The sequence below is a fragment of the Echeneis naucrates genome, chromosome 1 (assembly GCF_900963305.1).
Source record: "Echeneis naucrates chromosome 1, fEcheNa1.1, whole genome shotgun sequence".
NCBI lineage: Eukaryota > Metazoa > Chordata > Actinopteri > Carangiformes > Echeneidae > Echeneis > Echeneis naucrates.
In genome coordinates this window covers 17,503,666-17,519,248 of record NC_042511.1, presented here as the reverse complement: position 1 = coordinate 17,519,248, position 15,583 = coordinate 17,503,666, and the positions used below count along the sequence as shown (strand labels likewise).

Below are 15,583 nucleotides of genomic sequence, written 5' to 3'. Positions count from 1 at the left end.
GCATGTTTTATTCTGTTCCTAATAATTTACCTCCATTATGTTAATCTGACCAGAACGCAAGAAAGAATGAATCGCATTTCTGGTCCCTCCCTGGAGATAAACATTTATCACCACCTCATCAAAGTACAAATACCAGTAGTCCATCCAGGCAGAGGCTCTTCTGACTTCCTGCAGTGACAAATGCACGTCTTTGGAGGAGTGATGAATGACAGAAGATACAGAATGAGGTAGAAATGTTGTACATGTGCAGAGTGGTTTGGAGTCATTAAATATACTTGTGATTGTACTCCTAAAAAGGAAGTTGTATGTCAAGTTATGTTTCAGTATCAAACACGGCTCTGTAATTATTCATATGAAGAAAATGCATATTCCTGAAATAAACACATTCACACCCTGCAAAGGCATGCTACACACTCCTAGTAACACACCCGGGCAGAAGTGCAAGGGGGGGGGAGAAAAACAAAAACACACACACACACACACCAGAAAAACAAAAAGATGACAAAAAAACCTAAAGATGATGCCACAATACAAAGCATTATTTTTTCCATTATGTTCCTGGGCATGTTTGAATGACAAGGATCACATGTCAAATGAATGCGACCGACTTTTCAATACAAGACTCAGAAGAAAAGCATCAAGAAAAACAGTCTTTGGTGCAAATATATTTTAATTATAGGTCTGGAAACTAAATGAAATCATACATTGCTCGTCTAATTGTTTTCCAGGCTGTTCGAGGTAAAGTGCCGGAGCCAATCCAGCACATCCATCATTATTCTCTAACATAAAAGACTGAATGAGAGGGGGCTAAAAAGAAACAACATGGCTAAAAATTACTCAGGAAGCAGTTACGTGTGTCAGTGACAGTCCTCTAGCTCAAGTTTCATCAGTAAGCACAGGTCCTTTAAGAATCAGAGGAAATGAGTTTCCTGTATGTGGCATGAAGACATAAACCCACATTATGACTGATGGCAACATTTTGTCTAGCTCTATAGTATAGACTTGTAACTTGTGATGAAAACAGTTAAGTCCCACAGATGACAGACAAAGGTGTGGTGGTGTGATGGGAAAAAAAAAAAGGCTGCTTAAAATGCCCTCAAGTCCTCCGTGTCTCCTGCTGCCCCATGACAGCAGGTCCACATAAAAGTCGATTTAGAAAATAAAAACACTGCTGCGATTCATTGGCCTCATGAGCTGCTTTTGCAATTTCCTACTTCAGAGTGGACATCAGCAAGCAGGCCCTTTAGTAGAAAAAGCGTTTGCCTTGAAAATGGGAGAGTGGCGATAAATGTGACTTCTGTACTTCGATCTGTACGAGTTGAAGCCGTTGGACCCTTGTCTGACATTATTAAGTCCATCACACAGTGTAACATGAACTCCGGCCAGTTGCTGCTGATATCATTAAATTAATACAGTTAATTTTTAAAGACAAATTACTTCATGCTTAAATTCATGGCTTCACCTTCCATCCTATTGATGCACACCAAAATTATCTTATTTATTATGTAGTTTTCCCCACAACTCTCATAATTTAGTCATCCTTTGTATTAAAAAGGTAACAACTGTGCACGCAACTTTTAAGAATCAGAAGCCAATTACAAAAGACAGACAAAAGGTGTCTAGATATTATTCTTCTTGTGCTTTTTGGCAGCTTCTCCTATCCATCGTAATGTTGCATTACTGGCTTGTAGTGTTTCCTACCAGTTTTCTTGAGCCAGCTGCAAAGTATTGTGGTTAAAAAAATGCACCTTAAAATGGCATGAGCTAACTTGACAGAGTAAAGAGAAAGGTTTTCAATCTCATTAATCAAAAAGATACGCAGCTGATTAAGACACAAAGCTATAAGCACACCCAAAAGGAGGAAGAAAAGGAAAAAAAAAAAGAAGAAAAAAGTAATTAAATGAAGGCGCTTATGTATCACTGAGGAAAAAAAAAAGAGAGCAAAAAAACATTAACAGTAATGCCAAAGTGGTTTGGTTTACTCTGAGATTTTCAGACTAACAAGTTGGCTGTAGGTATCAGGATTATGGCATGATAATCTTTAGAACTTGAGCACAGACACCTCTGCAGCTCAAATACAGGTATGCTAAGAATCCATGCAGCCTCAAATGATAACTACAGGTGGCAGTTGGACTTGGGTCATATTGCTATTTGAAATGTATTTGTTTTACTTTTCTATGATCCCTCTGAAGATTAGATCCACTCTGCCTTCAAAACCGCAAACTGAACTTATCTTGCACTTAGGCACCACAAATGAAATATTAAAAGTAACTGTAATTGTTCTCGTTAACAACTGACCCACTCTGATTGGTTGTGATTAACTCAGGGGCTGTTGGCTCTCAAGTGAAGCCAAAGCCTGTGGTTTGATTTAGCTGCCAAAGCCAAAGATTCCCTTGATGTAGCCAGTCAAGCCGCCCTTGCCCTTTTGTTCCACCTTGTCATCCAGCGGTGGGAAGGCAACATGGTTGAGGGCGAGGTCAAAGAACAGGGGCTTGCATGGGATTGGCTGGAAGTCAGGTGGGAACTGGACCAGATTGGGCTGCTTTCCTACGAGGGCCGGGTCAAGGCGGAAGGTTTCCAGGCGGTCACAGAGGGGCTACATGATGGAAGTGTGAGAAAGCAAGCATTAGCATACTTTTGTCTTACTCTAAGATGAAATTTATTATATTGAGTGTCTATTTTCTTATCTTACCGTGTTGTCTTTCGCCTGCTGCTGAGAGGGAATCTCAGCCGTCTCATCAGTGTCTGAAACACAAACAGTTCCTCAGGACTGTCCACACAACCAGACAGAGTAAAAATAACCAAGGTGGTTAGAAAATGGACAGTTCAAAATGAAGCTTCACCTAAAATAGCAGCAGCTTGAAGAGAGTATTTCTCAGCGTTGACCTTTGCAATAAGCTCCTGAACATCAGGGAGATCCTACAGAAATTCACAATATTACCATTAATTGTGGTACTGTGGTTTGTTTTTGTTTTTTTGTCAAATTGACAATGCTGCAATGTGACTGTGTCTCCATATGTATAAAAAACCTTGAGACTGTTGTTGAGACTCTTTGCCTTGGACTGGACCTCCTTGGCATATTTGAGCACCCTCTCATACAGCACCAGTGCCTCACTCCACTTCTTCACCAGCACATAGGACTGAGCTATGAAGAAACACCTGCAAGGGGAAAGGAAAAGTCATGTATCAAACAGTCTGTTATGATAAATAAGACAGAATGGAAAAAAAGAGAGTTGAGACTAAGGCTATTATGTCATGTGTGTCCACTGCTAAAGAAATAAGATGCAACTACAAGAGGAAAGCAAAGATAAAGCGATACTATGCTTATCCATTGATGTAAGGCTGATATTTGGCAGCAGTTAATGTTAACTCCCTCACAAAAACTTGAACCTGGCAGATTTGTCCGCAGAACATGGTTTGTTTAAATTGCTGAAGTTTTTCCCAAATCAACACATATCTGACCGGTAAGCCTTGTAGACCAGTGTCTTGAGGGAGACCTCCTTCTGGAAGATATGGTCATCCTCTAGACCCTGCAGAGTAGAAAGCTCAGCCAGACTCTGGACACCAGGACAGACAGAGAAGGGTCGGGAAGTGATGGGATGGACAGTGGAGGGGACACGGGGAGCAAAATAAGGTGAGAAAAAAGTGACTGCAACTGTCAAACTGTATGGAAGACACATCCCTTTACTGCTGAAGACAAGCCCATTATAGCCAACAGATACTATGCATCACTGAGAAACAGCTGTTCATCTTTAACTAATTCTATTAACTCAAACACTAAATAGAAATCCTGCTATTTAAGAAAGAAGAGGTTGGTTTTATTATTATTATTATTATTATTATTATTTGAACATACTTGCAGACAGGGCCTCAAAATCAACACCTTGGTTTATTTAATGCCAATTTATTCACCTGCAGGATGATGTCATAGAGGCGGATGAGGTCCTGTGGACGGGGACCCCTCTTGCTCTCATCGGTCTCAGGCTCCTTGAGTTTGCCCTGAAGAGTGTGGGCCATGCTCTCATTCCTTTTCACCAGAGTACACAGCTTGATGTAGGTCAAATAACTGGGAGAGAAGGGTGAGCGGCACATTTATTTTTTTACTCTAACCCTAACAAGTTAACAACATGACCAAGAGAAAGAGGAGAGTTTGTGCCTAGGCCTGGAAGTAAAGCTCCAATATGTAACAAGATATTTGCATTCAGATGTTCTCTCTCTTCCACCTATGAATAATAATTCCAGTGGCATAAGCAAAAACTCCAGAGAGTAGTAGAGAGTAGCTCATTTCAGTTTTTGAAGTGAGACTTTGCCATTTATCCTGGTCAAATGACAGTCAATGAGAACTATGATTTTTGGATTATAGGATGGTTAAAACAAGGACTAAGATGCAACTCTGGGTCTGGGGAGTTTTGAGCTTTACTAGTTTCTCATATTAGACAATTCATCTAAAACTAACCGGGAGATGAATCTATGATAAAGATGATTTGTTCTTTTGACTCTACCTGTGCAGGAACTGCAGGTTGGACACCTTGCCACTGTCGGCATCAGAGCTCCTCTCTCGCTGCTTCTGCAGGGACAAGTACCATATTAAAAATACACGATTACATTCTTGTACAAATGTTAGATTTAAACATTGAGTTGTCAGTCACACTCGCGAATCTGACCTGTAAGTAGACATCTACGATGTCTACGATCAACGATGAAAAACAAAATGCATCAGATGCAGCTGTTTCATCAGAAGGTAAATACCATTTAGTGCCTTACCGCCTCAATCTTGAGTTCCTCTCTCACAGCCTGGATGGTGTCTCTGCACTCGGCCAGGAGAGTCTCATACAGATGCTCTTTGGTCTCTTCATTAGCTGCCTGCACATCAGAAATATCAACTCATTTAATTGCTCAATAGTAGAGCTCTACTTAAGATCTACTTTCTTGTGACATTTACAATGCCACATTTAATATCTGAGAATGGACACGTTCATGCTCCTACTTCCTTTGCCTTCATTTTTTTGGGTATTTATTGCCTTTTTACACAGCACTTGTTAGCATCGTTAAGTTCGAAAATTCTATATCAGTTATTGTTTTGTATGTTTTTGGGTTTTTTTTCCCCCTTAAAAAAAAAAAAAAAAAAAAAAAACTTATGTCCATTTAATAGTCCAAACAAACCTCGAGATGACATGTTTTGGCCAATAACATACCCCTATCAACACTTCAGGTTTCACAGGAAAAGAAAATCACTCATTTCACATTAAAATACAATGGCTTCTTTCCATCTGACTGAAGCTACACTTTCAGTAATTAGACAAGCACAACAACAAATGAACATATATATTTTGGGCATTTAGAACATGATACAAAGAGCAACAGTACAGCAGGAATGTGACTGTGGTGAACTGCGGGAGACACACAGGTATGTGACCCAGCAGGCTGCTGATACATTCCTTGACACAACTCATCAATAATCAGACACTCTGGAGTTTCAGGGTTCAGATCTCTGTGAATGACAGGATTGTTCGACACTTCACTTTTCTTTCATCAACACACCTACACAAGAGTCCTGTGTTACTCAGGTATTCACAGAAGTCTGAAGGACATGTGCTCATGTTGTGAAAATTTTGAGGGATTATCATTTCAGGGAAAATCTCATTCATTGACGATGAAAATGCTGCCAAAGTGTTCATAGGTCTCTAAATTGCATTATGGACATGTCTCATCTGATAAGGCTGCTGTTAATACAGCGGCACACACTACCAACGCCCTGGCAATGCCTTGCACAACTAGCTCAACCTGTTGAGTGACTTCTGTTGTCCAGGGGGAGGGCTGAAGCATGGCCTGATTCATGGCTCAAGGCCATGTCTCATTTACACAGAGGGAATTAAATGAGGGTGATGCTTCAAGTGTTGCTTTGACACAGCCTGACCTCCACCCTGCAATCTAAACAAAGCCATCTGAATTAATAAATTACTCAATAAATTTTAAAGATCAAAAGATATGTTCATTTCTTGCAGCTTGAACGTGAGCACCCCCTACATTCAGTCACTACCTTCATAATGATACACTGTAGTTGAGCCCCAGATGGGTCCATTTGAGGATGAAAGGTGCTCAGAGATGATAATACTAATCTGTCCACAAATGCCTGCTGGGTGTAGTCCTGTATTTGTGTGTGGGCTGAAATGCACAGAATGCAGTTGTGCAATGACAGGGGCTGCATGCCAGAAGTCTGAGTGACTGTGGGTGTGGCAGGTGTGTCGATAGGGTGTGGTGAGCCTTCAGGAACAGAAAAAGCAGGAAGATTCACCTCTGGTGACACTGATGGGACACATGAGAAAATTCAGTGGAGAGTGCCACCTCATGGAGGTTTTTGAAACTACAGCTTTACAAGGAACAGTGGACATGTGTGTAACTGCAGTTGTACAGTATGTAATGCTGAGGAAAAAGGTCTACCTTGGATAGGGTTGTTTCTTTATAAACAGTCAGTTCAAGTGTGATATTATGGTTAAAAGATTAACTTAGCACAAAAAATAAGACATACTGTAGGTCACATTGTGGTGTTGAATGCTGTAGTGGCACTGTTTTGCCTTCTACTGCAGAATGAAGTGACCAAGTAAGTTAGAGTGAATCATTTTTGAAGTCCCACTTTTTCAAGGAGAGGAACAAAGTGGACAAATGACATTCAACTATTTACCTCTGCTGAAAACTAACCATAAGAAATTGCCATTGTATGAAGTCTGTACAGTTGTATTAAACTGGTGGTCTGATCGCACCCATTCAGTCATAGGTAAAATATTCTGGCTTGTTTTTGTTATCATGCACTTCTTTAAACTAACACAATTGCATAATAGGGCCAAAGTTGATTGATTTAAAACCTACAGAGCAGAGGCCCGAGCTACTTACCTGAGCAATGGCAGCCTCATTGTCTGCCAATCCCAATAGAAAGATGCGGGCCTTGTCAATCTTGACAGGCACTGTCCGGCCTCGCCATTCCACCTCACTCATGGTGGCTGCTTGCTTGGTTCTTGCTTGAGTGATCAAGGCCTAAAGAAGGAAAAAGAAAAAAAAAAACAAAAAAAAAAAAAAAAACAAACAAACTGTAAATTGTCTCATCTACACAAGCAAAGACATCTTTGGATATTAACTTGTTTACATAAAAAAACCCAAAAGACTCTTAACTCCGAAAGTTTAGCATTTCTTGCTTCTCCTATAATATTAAACATTACCAATAAGTAATGAAACACAGATATGAACTAATTGACAACTTTTGTGTGTTCACCTCCAGTTTCTCAGCCATCATGCCTCCTCCTCCGCCAGTCAGCCTCATCTGCATCAAGTCATTGATGGCGTTCTGGTCACCTGCAATCGGGAGGGGGGGAAAAAAATCCTGTCAGTGTGTGTGTGTGCGTGTGAGTGAGAGTGTGAAGAGGGAGATATGATTAAAATTTGCAGTTTATGGACAATATCTAAATGTCCAAGATGGATGTCCATTATTAGGTTGGAGGAAGATCAATGGAGTGTGTGTTACTAACCAATGTTGTAAGCACAGTAGCGGATGTTGGGTGAGATTTCATCCACACGCTGGCGGTAAAGAACTGCCAGCTCCTCTGTGAATGCACTGGCCAGTTTCTCATAGATGGTCCTGACAAGACAAACATTTTGGAGTTTATAATTTTGACTTAAAATAAACATATCCATTTACGCAGTAAGCGTTTGTAAAAACTGCTTTAGATTTTAAATCTTACTTGCACTTGTTGAAAGCCTCCATGGCACGTTTCCATTTCTGCAATTCAAACTCCACCATGCCACTGAGGTATGCAGTGTAGGCCTGAGATTAAATACATTAAATAAATTAAATATTAGTAATAAGGACGATCAAGAGATTTTACAGAGCAAGAATGATAATTTTGGAGCTTTTACACTGCAGTCTCATAATAAATATATACAACTTGCTTTATGCACATAAAATTATCTTTGAACAGTGAAGGTGAATCGATTCTGAATACCTGTGCCTCCAGTTTGGTCTTGGCATCTACTTGGGGGCTTTCACATAGCTTCTCGAGCTTCTCACTGTGTTTGGCAGCCTTTCGTAGACGTGCCAGCAGGTGGAAGCGTTTCCGTGGCTCTGTATTTGCCTCCTGCTTCAGCTGCATGGCGTAGCTCCATGCACGCTCTGCCTCCATCAAAACCAGCAATAGATACCTGAAGGGAGAAAATTTGCTCCATTAGTGCTTTGGTAGCATTTAGTATTTCCTTCTTATGTGGACAATGCAGTATTACCTTTATTAGACTTTATAAGAAAAATTATAACTTATTACTATTCCTCTTAGTTTTTACAATGCAGTATTGAAGTCTATTTATCAGAGGAACACACCACTGTATGTATTTCATGTTATACAACAGTACAATTATAGAGGAGGTCAGGGTCTCCGGGACTGATAAGTAAGTAAACATACAAATGTATAAATAAATAAGCATGCATTGCCACATGATTATATACATACACAATCACAAATCCATACCCTCATGCATATCCCCATGCCCATACATACATTCTTACATCTCTGTAGAAGTCATGGTGTGGAGGCAATGCATCAAAATAAATTGCCCATCTTCTTCAGTAACTGAGAAATCTTGCCCCATTTAAGTTTCCATATTAAACATTTCTTTTACAATTCCAATACAATTTAGAACTTCTTGATTGGCTGCCCACATAAGTTTGATAAATACTTTGAGAGCATTATTTGTGGGTGAGATATTCCTTTAATATAAAATACACACCAAATATGTTTTTTATAATTCAAAAAATAAACCTGGATGGCAAAGCTTCAAAATGGCAGTTCACAAACCAATGGATTTGTGACTTTATATGGAAAGGAAAAATTTATGAATCTTATATAAAACTATACTATGGCTACTTCTTTCCTGTGGTTTAACACAACAATCTCTCACACTTGAGCATCAGTGAGCCAGACTTCTGAGTTACATGCATTTATTGTCTATGTTTTACAAAGCAAACTGGTAAGTGCGGGACACCTCCACTAGTTTTTTATGGTTGTTAAACTCATGCTTGCAGTTCCTCACCTGCTGTCAGAGAGCATATCGACAGTTACTTTCTTTCCTATGAACTTGTGTCTGTTTCCCATCTTGAAACCAAGGGTCTTGCGAAGGCGGCGCAGTCTGCGAGAGCAGTAGCCCCTGGAAATGATTAGGCATAAATATTAATGACAGCAAATAATAATGCAAGTTTGATCTCACTTCCTAATATTGGGGAAAAAAAATCATTAGGTTAACACAATAGTACCTATTACAAGCATAAGGCAGAACCTAATAACAAACACACTTATGTGGAAGCTGTGGTCCTGACTTTTAACCAATTTTAAGGATTTAAGCTGTGACAAAGGCAGCATTGAAGAAGTACATTCAGTGGCTAGCCCTATTCTAAATTTCATCATTACATAATTTCTAATATTAAATCTTAAAAGCTTGACAAAAATTATCATAGACTTCATAAAAGTAGAACTAACAAACATTAGGTGCGTGTCACAAAGGTCACTGTGAGTAGCACAGCATTAAAAATTAAACAATCAGTGAGCTCTTTGCACACCAGCACAGTGTTGTGTGAACCGTATGGGGCATATTCAAATGGTTTTGATGACTATCTATAATTTAAAAAAAAAAAAAAGGAAAACATGTTAATTGAAACACAAAACCTGTGACAAAAAGGATTTAAAAAAACTAATACTAACAAAAATCTGTACAAATGTAGAGATGCATTGAGGTCCACCAACATCCTTTGATGGAGATAGAACTGGCGTCTTCTATGTGAACAGCACACCTGGATAAGGCTGTAAACTCATCTTTAAAAATTTAGTTGCGTTCCGTCCCGTTCTGTGGGTAATGTCTGACTCACCTGTATCTCTGGTAGTCTCCGTGCCTGAGGCCATGTTGCTGCTGGGACTCCTTGATGATTTGCAGGACTGAAATTCAGGGTTAAGGGGAAACCTCATTTGCACTATTGGAGTCTGTCAGTCCCGTTAGCGCTCACAGAATGACGGCTAAAGAGGTTACAGCAGTTCAACCCCTCCACCCTCCCCAAAAAAACGTGTTTCTACAGCATCTCACAATCCCTAGCATCCACAGATTACACGATCCTCCAGGTGGTGATAAAACTTTGTATGAACAATCGTATAAATCTGCACAATCAGGACCTGCAGAAAGCTGCTGTTTCGCTGTGACACGTCGCCTTAAAGCGTTAACCTATGGAAAAGCTAACGAGGAAGCTAATATTGGCTAAGGCGCCTTGACTCAAGATTAGCTGCAGCAAAATGATCAGTCAAAAAGCTGCTGCTGAGAAGGATACTTTCCAGTCCGAGTCCTCCGTCCGGTAAATTTTCTTTGTTTTCATCCATGATTGAAACTTTAGCTTCGTTTTGCTTGTCGGCGGCCATCTCCAGATGCTAACAACTAAGCGGCACTCACACACATGCTCAGTCAGAAGAGTCGGAAAAGGGTGACGCTGCGGCAAAACATCGCGAGATTTCACTTTCTTTCTTTTTTGGACGTGTCTGTCTAAAGAAACTGATAAATTAAGGAGTTTCTTTCTTCTGTGAATGGGTTAGGGTTAGGGTTAGATTATGTGTTCGGGTTTTTTTTTTAATCACGAAAGGGGACATATCTACTCCCCTTTACAGCCCTACAGTTTTATTAGATCCTCAAATGCAGCCAACATCCAATCCGAACCTTTCAAAAATGTGTTTCCCTCTCCAATAGAAGTTCATTCACTTTAGAGTCTCTTTAGTTGCTACCTGTACAATAAGCCCCAGTGTCGCATCATGCACTCCCATATAAATACTACTATGATTAATAATCTGTCTGGTTCTGGTGTGACACTGCGGCATCATGTTAAGAAATTATGCATAGCATACCAGATTTACTCTAAATCCAATTTCAATCTAACCATCACAAAAGAATCTATAATATAAAATAGGAAGAGTGTATTGTGAATGTAATTTTAAGGTCTCTGTGAAACACTCTCAATTGTAATTTAAAATCAAGTTATTTGCATCCACACCAGTTGAGATGCTCAAACCCCTGCTTTCTCACCCCTTTGTATTTTAAATTGTACTGCCCGACTCCACACCTCAGGGGGCCAGAACCCTGACTCCTGAAGGTGGAGGTGCGAAAACACACCCCAAAGGTGGACCCTTTTCCCCTAGAATAACAATGTAGGTCTTCCCCTTTGTTCATTGTCTCTTCCTGCATCCCGAACCACTGGCATGTTTGAGGGACCTTTCTTTGCAAAGAAATAAAACACGTGTCGGCAGACAGAAGCTCTCTATTTCATTCTTCACCTACAGAGAATTTCCACGACAGTATTTTAATAGAAACTAAGACAGAAATAAGATAAATATTTATCCCAAGTCTGATGTGAGCTTCACTGTGTAGACTGACCTGGTAATGCATAATTCAAACACAATTATTTGTTTTGAATGTACTGAAAAATGCCTTTACTCAGACGTGTGGCCATGAACATACAGCGGCACACATCTCATTCTCAGATTTACCAGACATGATAAAAGTCCATTAGCCTTTATGATAACATAGAGTTTTCCAACTGGGTCATTCACAAAAAAGTATCACACAAAAGCAATTAAAGAAAAGATTCATTTTTATGATGTTTACTTTTTAACTTCAACACGTGCAATTGTGTGTAGAAAGGATGCAAAACCAAGGCAGCACAATATTCAGACTTTAATTTTTGCTGCTAACAAGAAGTCCATTCAAATTTTGTCGGCTGCAGTAATGTATCTGGAGATAAAGTTCTTAACCTCAGAGATGTGCATTGTCTCTTTGACGGTGGTGTCTCTGCTGCGGACCTGAAGGAGGCCGCTCTCCAAGGTATTATCACTGATCACCAGAGTGAAAAGCACGCCCATCTCATCATACCTATGATGCAACAACACCATGACACATATCCACAAGTCAGTTCATGGCGAGAGAAACATCACAGCATCCATTTAGCTCTTAATAAAACTGTACTTATTATTCAGCTGCTCCATCGTCACTGGCATAGTTTCAAGATACCCAGGCCACGTTGAGATCTTAGCCTCCATAAACTCTTGAAGAAGGCCCTCACAAACCTACAAAAAAGTTTAATTTTCATACATTTGATTATATTGGCTGGGGTGTGGAAATGACTTATGATTACAGCCTACTGTTACATTAATACATGTTTTTCTTACCTGTCTCAGCTCAATAGTGGCTCCCTTGCCAATGTCTATAGCCACTTTAACTGGAGCCAACACTGGATGCAACTTCAAAACCTAAAATTAACAGGAGAACAAAACTCAGTGACGGACTCATATTGCATAAGGGGAAAAAATAAATCAATAATTTTCTTGCTCCTTTTTTGAAAACATCTTTACCTTTCTCTGCTGCAGCTTCCTCTTGCTGTCTTCCCTCTTCAGCAGCTGCAGTGAGTTGGACAGAAAGGCCATCAAACCACGGTCCATGTTCCCAGTTACAGACACAACATGAGGGACTGTCTTGCGCCCATTTCGACACTGAAACAATTAACACTGTAAATGATTACACTGAAGAACAAAAACACTTAATAGCTGATTGTCTTTCTCCTAAGACATAATAGAGAATAGAATTATGTGTAATCAACAGCATCCCAAAAATATTATATTTCAATCATCTAAAATGATCATTTATAAGACCTTTGGACTGCAGACACTTTGAGCTGACATTGAAACAAATATCCAAGTGGAACCAAAACATCAAGGATTAACTGGTAAACAACAATAGTAAATGATTATGGACATGAATCGAATGCTGGAACACAAAGGTCTCATTAATGACAAAATATTGTGAAAAAATGTGTCTCAAAATGTTAGTGTGTGGCGTCAATATTAAGACAATAGCAGACCTGTAGCTTGGATCTAGCTCCTTTGTGTGTCTGCAGCAGTTCAGCATCTCCTCGGCTACACAAAGTCTCCAATGGCTCTGGTCCCCAGGGGAAGTCGTAGATGATCTTCACACTACGAGACACCAACCCTGTAAGTTCCTCCTCTGGAACATCACTGCTACTGAAGTTAGAGGGAGACAGGGCAAACTGGAAAAGGACATAGTAAAAAAGTAATTACAATAGATGCAGGAGGGAATAAATGATGGGAAAGTGTTTCAGTTTCAGTGTTTGCCAAATCAATGTTACTGTTTTGGTAATTTTATGAAGTAAAATTAATTCAACTTCGGAATTCCTCAAAATAGATGTGAATGTCACTCCTAACATTACTGAGAAACACTGCTTAAACTACTCACTTTCCTCCACCACTTCAGCCTCTGTCGTGTCCAGTGATCCAGCCACTGGGAAGAGGTTCGCGGAGAGCAGAACCACACCAGAGAAGTCTGGGTCATCTCAGTAGGGCTGGCAAATAAAAAGAAAATTAATAATTAAAGCATCACTACACAAAAACTTCAACTGGCAATTGTTTTCAAATAGTATTATTCTGGCATGAAGAATAACATCCTCTAAAAACAGAATTAAATGTTACATCAGAAAATCTGCCATCTAGCGGTTAATTAGTAAACTCTGTGCCACCTTAATTACCATCACAACCATAAAATTTGATGTGATTGGTTGATTGATGTTGGGCTATATCAGGGTTAGTGATTAAAACTGAATAGTTTTGTCTTATTTCCACTCTTTGGCACTCAGGTTCAGTTGTACACTCACAAATGGAACACTGATTTGTAAAGAACCAAGACAAAGTATATATTTAAAAACATATAACTCTATATCATAAAAGCAATCAATTACAGTTACACAGCTATCACACAAAAGTGTGAAATAAAGATATATTCACCATATTGAGATTTCACTCCCGAATATTTACCAACTTACATTATATTGGCAGTTAACATCAACAACCTGAACTTATCAAGGTCCAAAATCCTTCAAAATCCAGCAAATCAGCAGTGTTACAGAAACCTGGTCAAGCAGTATTTTCCACATGCTGATCTACACCCAGACAAGCAGATGAAACCTCACCAACAAGAATCATCTGAGGGCTGAAAACACAGACCAGTCTCAGCCAGGCCAAAAGGCAGCTTCCTATTCACCAGCTCCAACGAGGGAATAAACTGCTCCAAGGCACCTGAGAGCAGAGAAAGAATTCATCCATGACTGTTATTCTATTAATCAAAAATAACAAAAACATCTTTATTTTGTGTACAAGTTGAGGATGTGTCGTCCAGTGGTACAATATTTAGTTCTCATCAATGTCTGAGATCATATGATTCTGTACATTATATATTTCAGCCCCCTGTAAGGAAGGATTTCTTGGCCCTGGCTTGAAGCTTTCTCTGAGGCATATCAAAAACTCAAACCCATGAAACACCAGACCTCTACAGGGGCCAAGAAAATCCCTAAAACCAGTTTTCTATTGGCTCAAAGCCAAGACAGGAATGATCCATGCTGCCAACACCTTGCTGTCTAGTCTATAGTCCAAATGTCGTTCATCAAATATTACCCATTAAAAACCTTTTGGAATAAGTTATGCAGCAGTTTACCTTGAAGGAAGTTTGTTCTCACAGCTGGGGACTTCTGAAGGATCGTTGTCAGCTCCTGGACGATCTGCTCCTTGCTCAGATCTTGTTGAAGATGCTGAAGTATTTGTTTTAGGTATTGAGGCTGAACTATCCTCAGTTTACCTCCTACATCTGTCTCTCCATCCTTACTGCTGCTGCTGTTGCTCAGAGTGTCAATCCCAAACACCTGAGCTCTGGACCGGGTCACAGAGTCCCACCACTGGCCCAGCAGGTTCCTCCTCAGCTCCATGCCCAAAGGCCCATAGGTGCAGCTCAGCCCCCTCCGAAACAGCTCAGCGTTAGTGTCACCGGGGGAGATAAAGTGTCTGTCCAGGCAGAGCTGTAGCAGCGTCCTGACCTGGTCCAGGTCATCGGCCCATGATGCACTGCAGCGTCCTCTAGCTGTCCTGCTGTCTTTCACTATACGGAGGTGTGATGGGAGGATGCGTCTCGTACAATGACTCCACATGAGGAGAAGCCTGAGAGGTGACGGCCGTCCAAAGTTGGTCTACTGACACGATGAAGCCTCAGGAGTAAAAATTTGCCAGCTCCTCGCTGCCCACAGACACTCTGAATGCTCCGAAACAAACATTTTAACTCGCATCCGCAGCTCGGACTAATAAAAACCTTCTCTAAGACAGCTGAGGGTCAACTGGAGACGGGTCTGTTTGTACCGCTGATATTAAAGGCTTCTCAACTACAAACAGTGAAAAATGCTTAAAGTATTAGATAGTTCATTCACTTTTTTCACTGGACGAGTTTTGAATTGTTTAGCTACATAGCAGACATGTGATTAATGACCCGGAAGCTAAACTTCCACATCCGGGTTATATCGCCTGTCAGTCGGGGATTCAACATCACTTCCTGAACCCCGCATCAACGGATGGATGAGCGATCTAAAGCTATTAACCTTGTTTTCCACGGAAGCAAGACAGAACGCAGCCAGCTTCCGTTTTTTTGTGCGGCACTTCCGATCCAGCACTCTTGACCACTGTGTAGC

The 15,583-nt window shown here is 40.3% G+C and overlaps 2 protein-coding genes across 2 annotated transcripts; both read right to left on the bottom strand.

Moving 5' to 3' along the window:
• Positions 1 to 658: 658 nt before the first annotated feature.
• srp68 (signal recognition particle 68) lies at positions 659 to 10,491 on the bottom strand. Its single transcript, XM_029503314.1, has 16 exons — positions 10,352 to 10,491; positions 9,902 to 9,968; positions 9,073 to 9,186; positions 7,995 to 8,190; positions 7,734 to 7,816; positions 7,521 to 7,630; positions 7,268 to 7,347; positions 6,892 to 7,032; positions 4,765 to 4,863; positions 4,503 to 4,567; positions 3,913 to 4,066; positions 3,463 to 3,557; positions 3,030 to 3,159; positions 2,844 to 2,919; positions 2,693 to 2,745; positions 659 to 2,596 (listed from the first exon to the last, which is right to left on the bottom strand). Exons 1-16 carry the CDS (start codon positions 10,437 to 10,439, stop codon positions 2,369 to 2,371), a joined length of 1,779 nt encoding a protein of 592 aa, XP_029359174.1. The 5' UTR covers positions 10,440 to 10,491; the 3' UTR covers positions 659 to 2,368.
• Positions 10,492 to 11,506: 1,015 nt separating this feature from the next.
• polg2 (polymerase (DNA directed), gamma 2, accessory subunit) lies at positions 11,507 to 15,395 on the bottom strand. The gene is made up of 8 exons (XM_029507638.1): positions 14,566 to 15,395; positions 14,045 to 14,150; positions 13,315 to 13,420; positions 12,923 to 13,108; positions 12,417 to 12,554; positions 12,234 to 12,314; positions 12,031 to 12,131; positions 11,507 to 11,937 (listed from the first exon to the last, which is right to left on the bottom strand). Exons 1-8 carry the CDS (start codon positions 15,050 to 15,052, stop codon positions 11,772 to 11,774), a joined length of 1,371 nt encoding a protein of 456 aa, XP_029363498.1. The 5' UTR covers positions 15,053 to 15,395; the 3' UTR covers positions 11,507 to 11,771.
• Positions 15,396 to 15,583: the final 188 nt, after the last annotated feature.